General features: G+C 41.5%; 1 protein-coding gene across 1 annotated transcript; it reads right to left on the bottom strand.

The window, feature by feature from the left end:
- Nucleotides 1-1,514: 1,514 nt before the first annotated feature.
- On the bottom strand, nucleotides 1,515-4,009 carry LOC311054254 (uncharacterized protein; the record flags this gene model as incomplete). Its single annotated transcript, XM_084070130.1, has 16 exons — nucleotides 3,963-4,009; nucleotides 3,782-3,847; nucleotides 3,629-3,694; nucleotides 3,478-3,537; nucleotides 3,273-3,320; nucleotides 3,088-3,150; nucleotides 2,957-3,004; nucleotides 2,797-2,838; nucleotides 2,668-2,703; nucleotides 2,487-2,555; nucleotides 2,349-2,396; nucleotides 2,218-2,259; nucleotides 2,102-2,137; nucleotides 1,859-1,925; nucleotides 1,613-1,660; nucleotides 1,515-1,524 (listed from the first exon to the last, which is right to left on the bottom strand). Exons 2-16 carry the CDS (start codon nucleotides 3,831-3,833, stop codon nucleotides 1,515-1,517), a joined length of 735 nt encoding a protein of 244 aa, XP_083926256.1. The 5' UTR covers nucleotides 3,834-3,847; nucleotides 3,963-4,009.
- Between the last annotated feature and the right edge of the window lie 8,273 nt (nucleotides 4,010-12,282).

Below are 12,282 nucleotides of genomic sequence, written 5' to 3'. Positions count from 1 at the left end.
CTACCTTTACAAGACATATATTCATTTAAAAGCCTCAATATTTAATGCAGATCCAGCTTCTCCATTTAAAAAAAAAATACTAAAGGGAACAAATTTAACCTGTTATCCTTACCTTGATAAATGTGGTAATGTAGTCCCAGGAGGTTCTGACAATGTATTTACATTGTTATCTTTATGGATATTTTAAACAGCTTTGAGTGTAACACTAATGTCATTTGTACTGTACAACAGGATATAAATAAATGTATTTATGTTAAGATTTGACTATCCCTCAACTACATTTCAATCACAACATGTTTCAACAATTTTTCAAAATTGAACTTTTTTATTCCTTAACTTATTTTTCTACTCATATTGAGTGAAACAATGGAGGTGCAGGTAAGAGTCAAGAACCAAACCAAATATAACAATTTGGTGAACTTTACTATACTTTGCTATAGACAAGCACACACACATATATATTTAACTATCATACACACGATCCCTCCCCACACACTCAGTTTATTACACACACTCTGCATCTGCGTAAATAGCAGGCAAGCAGCAGCCAGCTTCCCAAATGCACTTTGCCCAAAACTGTGAAAACATGCTGTGCTCTGAAATTGAATTAGAACTGCCTTAAGTTTTAGATAGGATTTAGAAACACGGCGGTATGTGCGTCTTCTGGGAGCTAAAGCAAACATAACTTGTAAGTTAATGCCTTTGAACACTGCCTCCAGGGACAAATCAAAGGCATTCTTCTTCTCACCATACCAATACTCATCAAATATATCTCCACATTCCACTTTGAAAGGTTAGGCCTACAGTATATCTTTGTCCTGAAAGAGGTATTTTTTAGAGCCTGTTAAAAATCCTTGTGATATTATCACTATCAATCCTCACAGGTTGATCAATTCTTGAAAGTGGCCAAAGAGCACAGAGATTGTGAAACAAAGCAAAAACTGCATTTCAAAGCAGTGACCTGGCTTAAAAATCTTGAAAATGATTGACCAGGAGAATAAAAGTGTGACAGCAACATTATGAAATGGCTTGCAGCAACAAAGAAACACACAAGGCTAGGAACATGCATGCATGACACACACACACACACACACACACACACACACACACACAAATATGCAGGATTATGGTGGTATGGTGCAGACTTCAAATTTTCAAGGGGTGAGTAATCGATAGTCATTTTGGGGTCCTTGGGGCCCTTGTCCTTGGCCTCTTGTACTTTTGGCTTGTCAATACATAAAATTAATTGTTTTCCAAGATCAAAATCTTCCTCTCTCCCCCCCCCGTAAGATCACTGCCAAACTTGATAAAAATGTACCTGTGATCCTGGGACTTTTTGGCCCTCTACTTCAAAACACGCTTTCCTGATGGTGAAAGACAAGCCAATTACATTTCATACTTGCGACATCACTATTTAAGATTACTGCTATAGTCAATCTGTACCTTGTGGGGTCTGGCCATTTCTGAAGACTGACGGTCTATTTGGTGGGCTAGGAGTCTCTGTTGAGAGAGGGCTAGGAGTCTCTGTTGGGGGAGGGGGTAAAGGAAGTAACTCATCTTACAAAGTCACCAGTTACACTGTATATCACTGTGAAACTAAATACTTTTTTACCTTGTTGAGTCCTTTGCCTTGGACTCCTTCGACTTGGAGTGCGATGCCCTGTTGAGGGCAAAACAAATCAAATTGCACATCTTAATTACACCATCCTCATCACTGTTACAGCAAATACAAATCTATCTTTGATAGTCCTGTTTCTTTGATTGAAACTATAGCCACGGTCCACTGGGGTGGAAAACAATTAAATTATACATCCAAATTAAATCTTTGCTATGCCATCTCAAAATCTGTCAGCCTTGCCATCTACACTTACAGTTTGATCTCAGAACATCCCTGGCTAGTCTAGTAAGCCGGATGTTGCTGTCATCTGCACAAAAAAAAAATGTTTTAATGTTACAGCTTTCACATACAGATCTATTATATAATCAAATAAAATGTAAAAAAAAATTCTCTGTACTGCGAATATCATCTGTTGATGACGAAAACTTCGGTCGCCGACTGCACAATCACCCTTGTGATCACCTCTGTACTCAGAACACCTACCTTGTGGGGTTCCAGCTCTTCCACCTCCACGTTTAACTGTTTGGGGGGGGGGGGCAATTAAATGTCTTATTTACACAGTCAACATTGTGATCACTGCTATAATCTTTCAAACTTACCTTGTGGGGTCCTGGCCTTGGTCTGCACTGGACTGCGTCGAACTGTTTAGGGGGCACACAGTAGTATGGGTGTAAGTATATATTACTTACACCCATACTACTATAAATCAGTAGAGTGAAACAAAATGTACCCTCGGGAGTCCGGCCTCTGGTGCGGACCGGAGTCTTGTCAGTATCCACTGTTGGGGGTGGGGGATAGTAAAATTATTTTTTTTACAAACTTACACCGGCACCATTGTGACCATTGCTATACTTATCAAAATGTATACCTTGTGTCCTGCCTCTGGTTTGGACTGGTGCCCTAATTTGTGGTGGTGGTGTGTGCCATTGATTATCTGCTGGGAGAGAAAAGGCATAGAAATTACACATCTTACTTAAACCATTAGTCATGTATGATATAAGACACACTTCACAATCACCCTTGTGATCCACGCTGTACTCAGAAATTACCTTGTGGGGTTACAGCTCTTCTACCTCCACGTTTAACTGTATGGGGGGGGGGGGGTTGGTGAGAAAAGGCAATTCAATTTCTTATTAACAGTCAACATTGTGATCTCTGCTATAATCAATAGAATTTACCTTGTGGGGTCCTGGCTCGAGTCAGTACTGGACTGCGTCTAACTGTGGGGGGGGGGGGGGGGGGGGCATACAGTAGTATGGGTGTAAGCATATATTATTTACACCCATACTACTGTAAACAACACTACTATTGTAAACACTAGAGTGAATCAATATGTACCTTTGGGAGTCCTGCCTCTGGTGCGGACCGGACTGACTGCAGGAGCCACTGTTGGGGGATAGTAAAATTAATGTTTAACTAACTTACACCGGCACCATTGAGACCAATGCTATATGTATCAAAATGTATACCTTGTGTCCTGCCTCTGATTTTCACTGGTGCCCGGACCAGTGGTGTGTGCCTTGGATTATCTGCTGGGAGAGAAATTACACCATTAGTCATGTATGATATGTTTTACAGCCGGGTAAAGAACTAACAAATCAAGTCAAAACTGAAATCACTGACATATAAAACATTAACCATTCCATTTAGGTACCTTGTGGACTTCTTCCTGTCCTGCACAACACAGGTGTGTTGTCATGGCCTAATATAGAAAACATAGTGGAGAACATAAAAATATTTGAGATTATATTTGCACATAAATACTTATACATGCTGAAATTTACAGCTACAATATCTAATAACCATTCGGGCTTAAGGGGTATGGTTTGAAATCAATTAATTAAAATTGAAGTATATACCTGGTGTGGAGCTGTGGCGAGGCGCCGTCAGCACAGTTTTTGGAGTGAGCAGCGATTCACCTGGGAAGGATAATTATTGCAGATGTTTATTGTTTTAATTAACTCAAATGAGTTTACCTAAAAACTAGAAAGGACAAGATTACAAACTCACTTGAGAGCTGTGTGACTCCTGTTAGTCCTGAGAACTCATGTGTGTCCTGAGGTGATTGCTGCCATGCTAGTAAAAATCTGGGAAGAAAAAAAAAAACATTTTACAAAACAAAAAGATTGAAAATCATAAGTCGACAATTGAAATTAGCCTTACATTTAGACATGTCCACAAAAGTCTCCGAGTCGTCCTTTTCATAAAGATCCATCGATAATGGGTTGTCTGTGTGTAAAACAATAACATTCTTTTCAATATATACTGTATACATTTTAATTATTTACTTTTAATCATAAAAGGCCATATTTAAATTAGATATGGCCATACTCAGATTACTCACATGGAATCAAAGGGGGGTTGATGTTTCCTCTACCTTTGGCAGGTACTGGACCTATAACAAGATTTAAAAAATGTGATAAGTCAGTAGATTGACAATGCTAGGCCTGCACCCAGAAGAGTTTTTTTTTTTTTATTGTTCAAACACATTCAATTTTTTTATCTGTGTACATCTACTATTTCAAATTATATAGGTAGATAGGACACTTACATGGACAGGACGGATAGGACACTTACATGGACAGGACGGATAGGACACTTACAGGACGGATAGGACACTTACAGGACGGATAGGACACTTACAAGACGGATAGGACACTTACAGGACGGATAGGACACTTACAGGACGGATAGGACACTTACAGACAAGACGGATGGATAGGACACTTACATAGACAGGACGGATAGGACACTTATATAGACAGGATGTTTTTTCCAAAAAAACAAAAAAAAATTCAAACATGTTTTTTTGGGGGGGTTAGTTAAAGTTACAGGTATGGTGTGTTCGATAGGAAATGTGAGTTTACCATAATCACAGTAATCCTTATTCATATTCCATCAAGGGCTTTTGGAGAGGAATGAGACAGACTGCATTCGCTTTAGAGCACTGCAGAGGGGAGGTGTGTGTGTCTAGTATTACTATTAGTACTAGTAGGTGTTAAAACAGGAAAAATAATTGCTGTCTGTGGTTTAATATGGCTGTGGCAATATTTTTTACAAATAGCTCGCAGCAACGTATTGGAAAAAAAAGAACAATAAATGAACTAAATAGTTCATTTTTGGAACCATGAACTTTAGTTCAAAATGTGTAATTATGAACTGAACTAGTTCATGTAGAAAGTGAACTTTCCCAACACTGGCTACACTTGGTTGGTACAGATGATAAGATTATGACTATGGCATTAGTGGCATTCATCTTTATGGGTATCTCCACCAGAACAACCTCCTGGACTCCAACCAGTCTGGGTTCAAAGTGGGTCACTCGACAGAGACTGCCCTCCTGGCAGTGGCGGAGTCACTCCATGCCGCTAGAGCGAACTCTCTCTCCTCTGTCCTGATACTCCTGGACCTGTCTGCAGCGTTCGACACAGTGAACCATCAGATCCTCCTCTCCACCCTCGAGGGGATGGGTGTCTCAGGCTCTGCACTCTCCCTGTTTGCATCCTACCTGACGGGTCGCTCCTACCAGGTGATGCTGGGAGGGTCTGTGTCAGAACCACACAGGCTCACTACTGGGGTTCCCCAAGGCTCGGTTCTGGGTCCTCTTCTCTTCTCTCTCTACACTACATCTCTTGGTGCTGTCATCCGCTCCCATGGCTTTTCCTACCACTGCTATGCCGATGACACCCAGCTGATCGTCTCATTCCCCCCCTCTGACACACAAGTGGAGGCACGCATTGCTGCTTGTCTGGCTGACATCTCGGAGTGGATGTCGACGAACCACCTGAAGCTCAACCTGGACAAGACCGAGCTGATGTTCATCCCGGGGAAGGGCTGTCCTCACCGAGACATGGCCATCACCATTGAGAACGCTGTGGTGACGTCAACTCGGACTGCGAAGAATCTGGGTGTGACCCTGGACGATCAACTGTCGTTCTCGGCTAACATCGCATCAGTGACACGGTCCTGCAGATTCCTCCTCTACAACATCAGGAGAATTCGGCCCTTCCTCACGGAGAAGGCAGCCCAGGTGCTCATCCAGGCTCTTGTCATCTCCCGCCTGGACTACTGCAACTCCCTCCTGGCTGGCGCTCCGGCATCTGCCATCAGACCCCTGGAGCTTGTTCAGAAAGCTGCGGCTCGTCTGGTGTTCAACCGCCCCAAGTTCTCTCACACAACTATCCTTCTCCGTTCCCTGCACTGGCTCCCCGTAGCGGCTCGCATTCAGTTTAAAACCCTGGTGCTAGCCTATAGGGCAGTGAAAGGAACAGCTCCCTCTTACCTCCGGGTATTGGTCAATGCCCACAACCCTACCCGACCACTCCGGTCTGCCACCAAGGGGCGACTGACTCCCCCGCCACTCAATGGTCCTTCTGGTCGATCGACACGGTCACGACTTTTTTCTGTTCTGGCCCCACAGTGGTGGAATGTACTTCCCACTGATGTCAGGACAGCAGAGTCACTGCCCATCTTTCGCCGCAGGCTGAAAACCCACCTCTTCAGGAAACACTACCCTTCCTCTTTGCCTGGCCTACTTGTTGTTAACTAGTTGTACGAATGCTTGTTTTATTGTTGAATTGTTTATTGGATCTTGTTTAGTCAATACAATTATTTGTTTTTAGCTCCTGCTCATTTGACTTAGCTATTTTGTCTCATCTGTTTAAGGAAATAGGTAGCTGATATATTGCACTTTTACCTTAGCGCTAGGTATGCTCTTGGTTGCTTGTTATTGCAGAAAATGCACTTATAACCTCTGGTGATTAGTAGCTTTCGTTCCCTACCTTTGTTGATTGCACTTATTGTAAGTCGCTTTGGATAAAAGCGTCTGCTAAATGACTGTAATGTAATGTAATGTAATGGGTCAGTATTTATATTGTATTTGTTATTAGTGTCTTATGTCCTCTGAAACAATGTGGTTTATAGTGAGAACTTGTTTATATACTTTTAAACTGAAGATGGTCAATGTTGATGATAATTTGGGGGAAATTACAATAGTATATTGTGTTGTTATCAACTATTAATTAATTTCCCAGTCCCCACTGCGCTGGAGGAGTGACACATGCTTAATTGATTTGACTAATTCATTATTGGAAGCAGTTGTATTCCATAATATTTGGGGACGATCCTCCACTCTGTGTCAGGAAATGTATTCCTACTGCTGTAGATCTGCCATGCTGCATTATCATGCATAGTACATAATTACCTCAGTTATCAAACTGCAAGATTTTTGATTGAAGAAAACATTTGAATTCAGATCATAGTTTTACTGCAAAACATGGTGTTATTCTGTGAAATGTTTTGAAAAGGAAATCCCACAGCCTTCAGGTCTATGTCAACTTGTCAGCTTCTTGAAGTGCGCATGGTACTTTATTTCCCTGTGTTTAACTTAAGGCAGAATTGCAGTCTTATGTGGTTGCTGTGCATCTGCCTCCAGGCACCACTTTATGTCGGGCAGGGGGGGCGAATTTGCACTAACAATTAAATGAAAAAATAAATATGAACCATTTAACCGTTGGTATTATCTGGTTACAAATGTCTTAACAGTTACCGGTTAAACGGTTAACCATGAACATTTGGTTATTTTCTTTTGTTTTCATAGGCCTGTGGCCCCCGACCTCAATTCCTTTAACAATTTTGGGCCCCTGTCTAATCTAGTTGAATGCCCCTGGCCTAGTATGTCGAGGCGATAATCTCTCGTCGTCTTCAGCACCTGGTCCAATCTGGGTCAAGAAAGAAAGAAAAATGCTCATTAGATTGTTCATAAAATAATATGATCATAAGTACCACATTCTGATTTTGGATTGTATAGTTACCTTGCCATGATGTAACTCCAAATGTGGGCGAGCAATCAAAAATAGTTGTTCCATTGGGTAGAAATTTTTCATTCAAAATGTGCATCTCGTTGTTGATCAAGATCACCATGTTGATGAAATACATCAACATGGTGATCTTGATCTTGTTCTTCTTCGGGCAAGAAATTAAACTTTTAAATGAAAAACGTAGATTGTCTTGATTAAAATGTAGCAGCGTCATGTGATTAGTGTGAACGGAACGAAATGACCAGGTCCAGGCCTGGATTTACAGAGGCTTATGTCTAAAAATATATTGAATGCAAATTCTCTCTCTCACACACACACACAAAATAACAGCCACAACACTACCAACATAGTCGTACTACAACCTGAAAGAAACGTGTTAGGGTTACACTACCAACATAGTCGTACTACACCCTGAAAAAACTACCTTGTAGATTCAACCTGAAAACAATAAATACATATACAATTGTCGATTCCACAACCTGGAAAAAAAAAGCAGCAGAGCAACATCTTTAACCACATCAGCACACATACGACTCAATCAGCATCCAACATGCATACGCCACAAGCACCATCCAACAGACTGCAGCATGAAGCAACTGCAGCATCCAGCAAAGGAAAAGGAAACATTAGTTCCTAAAATTAGGTCCTACTATGAGGTGTCTTCAGAGGAAACCCCCGCCGGGCCGAGGTCTTTGGCGGAGACCACCAGTGGAGACCACCGTAGTCGACAGAAATCTGATCGAGCAGCAATCGAGCCACAGTGGAGGTCCACCTAAGACCAGGGTCAACCGCACGGAGGAATCCCCCCCTAGGCAGACAAATCCATGGATAGAGAGATCTCCATCTCTAAGGGCATCCTCAAGTTGAGCCTTCCAGCGGCGTCTCCCGCCATCTCCTTGAGAACCTCAGTCTTCTGGGCACTCTGAGAGAGAGAGAGAGAGAGAGAAAGAAAGAAAGAAAGAAAGAAAGAAGTTTGCTTTAAAAAATATTATATTCAAAGATTTTCACAAATATTCATGATTTTTCTAAAATAGCAGATCTACAAGCTCATAGTGCGGCACTCGGTGCCGTGCTATGAGCTTGTATATCTGCTATTTTTAAATAGCCAAAGTATAAAAGGTTAAAGTGGTTACAAATGAAATTATTGTGATTCTATAGTAACACATTTTGCTGGGGACCCCCTGGAACCCCCCGCACTTTGAGAACCACGCTCTACAGCCCTTTCCCAATCAACAGGATTACCCTACCAGCTCTGCAGAGGAGAGACACGTGACCCACACATCATTTAACTTCCTCACAGGGTCAACAGCCTCAATAAACATATTTAAAACCCTTTTAGTCCTTGTGTGTTGCTTTAAAAATGTCATTATGCACACAGAGGAAACATTGCAACACAATTGATCTGTCACTTCCAAACCAGCTGGTGATGTCAATCAGTCATTTGACTCAGCTGTGTGTGTGTGTGTGTGTGTGTGTGTGTGTGTGTGTGTGTGTGTGTGTGTGTGTGTGTGTGTGTGTGTGTGTGTGTGGTGTTGGTATCAAAATGTACTTTAAAACCCTTTAAGACCTGGAACGCATCTGTACCATTTTTAGATTTGAGCTAAAAAGCTTTATTTTACACTTTGGCTATTCAAAAATAGCAGATCTACAAGCTCATAGCACGGCACTGAGTGCCGCGCTATGAGCTTGTAGATCTGCTATTTTTGAAAAATCGTGAACATGTGTGCAAATCTTTGAATATATATTTTTTAAAAGCGAACATTTTTAACTCAAATCTTTGCTTCTGGGACCCCCTAGAACAAAATATTTTGAGATGGGGGTCCGTGGCCAAATACATATACCGGCCAAATACAGACCCTTATGGGTCTGTAACTCTGACAGTGCATGTACAAATGTAACCAAATGGACCCTTATGGGTCTGTAACTCTGAAAGTGTACAAATGGAACCAAATGGACCCTTATGGGTCTGTAACTCTGAGTTCCTCTTAGTATCCAGGGTGTTAACAGTCACATTGGATCTTAACGGGCCATAGAGAATGCTAATAAAACCCCTTGTAAAATCCATTGTCAGTGCTCTTTCAATTGGAGAGGTACCTATGTTAGTTGGTAGTGTTGTGTGCGCCTGAATGAAATCCCTCACCTGTAAAAAATATGAAAAAATTGACCATATTTTTCTAGTATTTGATCAAACGACATGAGTATAGGACCCTCAGACACATTTCCTAATGTTGTTATACCACCATCTTTACAAGAATTAAACCCAGGGTCATTAAGGCCAGGAGGGAAGTCTGGGTTCCCCTGAATTGAGGTGAGAGGTGATGTTATTTTGGCTCGGCCCTCCAGGAGCCTCGTCACCCTCCACGCCCTAAGCGTGTTGGAAACAATTGGGGTTTTACAAAGTTTCTTCACTGTTTTAGGGTCTGTAAGAAACAAGAGATGCCGGAGAGGACAATCACACTGTGCAGTTTCAATATCTAGCCAAATTGAAGGCTGGTCACCCTTTAACCAGGCCGCTACAAACCGCAATAGGCTCTATGCACAGCAGCCATATTGGGAATGAATTGGGCCCCTTCCGTACTTCCTTCACAGGTGTTACCAATGATACTAATGAAGGCTCTGTTCCATTCTGGTCAGGGTGCTGATATTGTGCATGTTGGCTCCCTAGAAACACTCCATTTTGGTTCCATTTTGGTTCCCAAATGGCCCCTTGTGTGTAACTCTGAGAGTGTAAAAATGTAACCAATTGGTTCCATTTGTACACTCTCAGAGTTATGGGGGTCCTTGAAAATAAGACAACCACTGTGCCACACTAAATGGAACAGAGCCTTAATTAGTATTATTGGCAACACCTGTGAAGGAAGTAAGGAAAGGGCCGAATTCATTCCCAATATGGCTGCTGTGCATAGAGCCTATTGTGCAGCTGCCTGATACCACTTTATAAGATCTAGTCCACCCTCAGGGCCAGACAGAACTTGTAATTTTGATAATTTTAACCGCGGCACTCGGTGCCGCGCTATGAGCTTGTAGATCTGCTGTTTTTGAATAGCCAAAGAAATCTTAAAATGACACAGATGCATTCCCGGATTGAATGGGTTAACTCAACTATTATGTTATCTACACAATGACTCTTAATCATAAAGGAATTTCCAAACAGATCCCACTATATGTCACACACAGGCCCAGTTCATTCACACATTATAAAAAGACAAAACATGATACAAATATGAACATCCCTCCTCCTCCTCTACAGCAGTGGTTCTCAAACTTTTTCATGTCAAGGACCCCCAAAATGATATGTATTTGGCCGCGGACCCCCATCTCAAAATATTTTGTTCCAGGGACCCCCAGAAGCAAAGATTTGAGTTACAAATGTTTGCTTTAAAAAATATTATATTCAAAGATTTGCACAAATATTCACGATTTTTCTAAAATAGCCAAAGTATAAAAGGTTAAAGTGGTTACAAATAAAATGATTGTGATTCTATATTAACGCATTTTGCTGGGGACCCCCTGGAACCCCCCCAAGGACCCCTGGGGGTCCCCGGACCCCACTTTGAGAACCAACGCTCTACAGCCCTTTCCAAATCAACAGGATTACCCTACCAGCTCTGCAGAGGAGAGACACGTGACCCACACATCATTTAACTTCCTCACAGGGTCAACAGCCTCAATAAACATATTTAAAACCCTTTTAGTCCTTGTGTGTTACTTTAACAACACATTGGCTGCCAGAATTATTTATTTGTTTTCTACAGTAGACTGCCAGACTTTTTCAATGAAAAAACAAAAGTACTCAGGAGCCGAGATACAGAATTTTTAACTTTTAAGTTAACAAGGAAGTGGATGGGAGTCTAAATCTTCGAAAAATCTTATCTCCTTGGTCTTTGGGTCTTTTTTTTTTTTTTTTTTTAAATAGAACGCAGATCTGCGTCTTTGGCAGCGTGCGTTCTAAGGACTCAATAGAATGCAGATCTGCGTTTTTGGCAGCCAATGTGTTAACAAGGGAACCAGGAAACCTGGTACTGCCAGCATGACGTGTGTGCAGACGTATGACGTCTGTGCAGAGGTGTGACGTGTGTGCAGAGGAAAAGAGGGACAGACCGACCGACCGACCGACAAAGCCTCATGTAGGCCGACCCCCTGGGTCTAGCAAAAATGTCATTATGTGTGTGTGTGTGTGTGTGTGTGTGTGTGTGTGTGTGTGTCACACACCACAAGGTGTTGGCATCAAAATGTACTTTAAAACCTGGAGCGCATCTGTACTATTTTTAGATTTGAGCTAAAAAGCTTTATTTTACACTTTGGCTATTCAAAAATAGCAGATCTACAAGCTCATAGCACGGCACTGAGTGCCGCGCTATGAGCCTTTATATCTGCTATTTTTGAAAAATCGTGAAAATGTGTGCAAATCTTTGAATTTATATATTTTTTAAAGCGAATATTTTTAACTCAAATCTTTGCTTCTGGGACCCCCTGGAACAAGATATTTTGAGATGGGGGTCCGTGGCCAAATACATATAATTTTGGGGGTCCTTGACATGAAACAGATTGAGCACCATTGATATAGAAACATACATTTTTCAGAATATTATAGAATATGGATTTAGGAGACATGTAGAATCGGCTTCAGGTCTTAATGGGTCCCAAAAGTAGAATGTACTCATTATGCAGAATGTCCTGTTTCACAAGTTTTCAAATGGATACAAATCTTTTGAAAATAGCAGATCTACAAGCTCACAATGTGTCGCATCACGACGCATTGTGAGCTTGTAGATCTGCCATTTTCAAAAGGCCGAAATGGCTGAAGTGTTTAATATATGTTTAGTAATAATCAAAATCTACAAA

The sequence above is a fragment of the Gymnoscopelus microlampas genome, assembly GCF_963454915.1.
Source record: "Gymnoscopelus microlampas genome assembly, chromosome: 10".
Lineage (NCBI taxonomy): Eukaryota > Metazoa > Chordata > Actinopteri > Myctophiformes > Myctophidae > Gymnoscopelus > Gymnoscopelus microlampas.
Note: the sequence above shows the minus strand (reverse complement) of the source record. Positions and strands in the feature narration are given on the sequence as shown.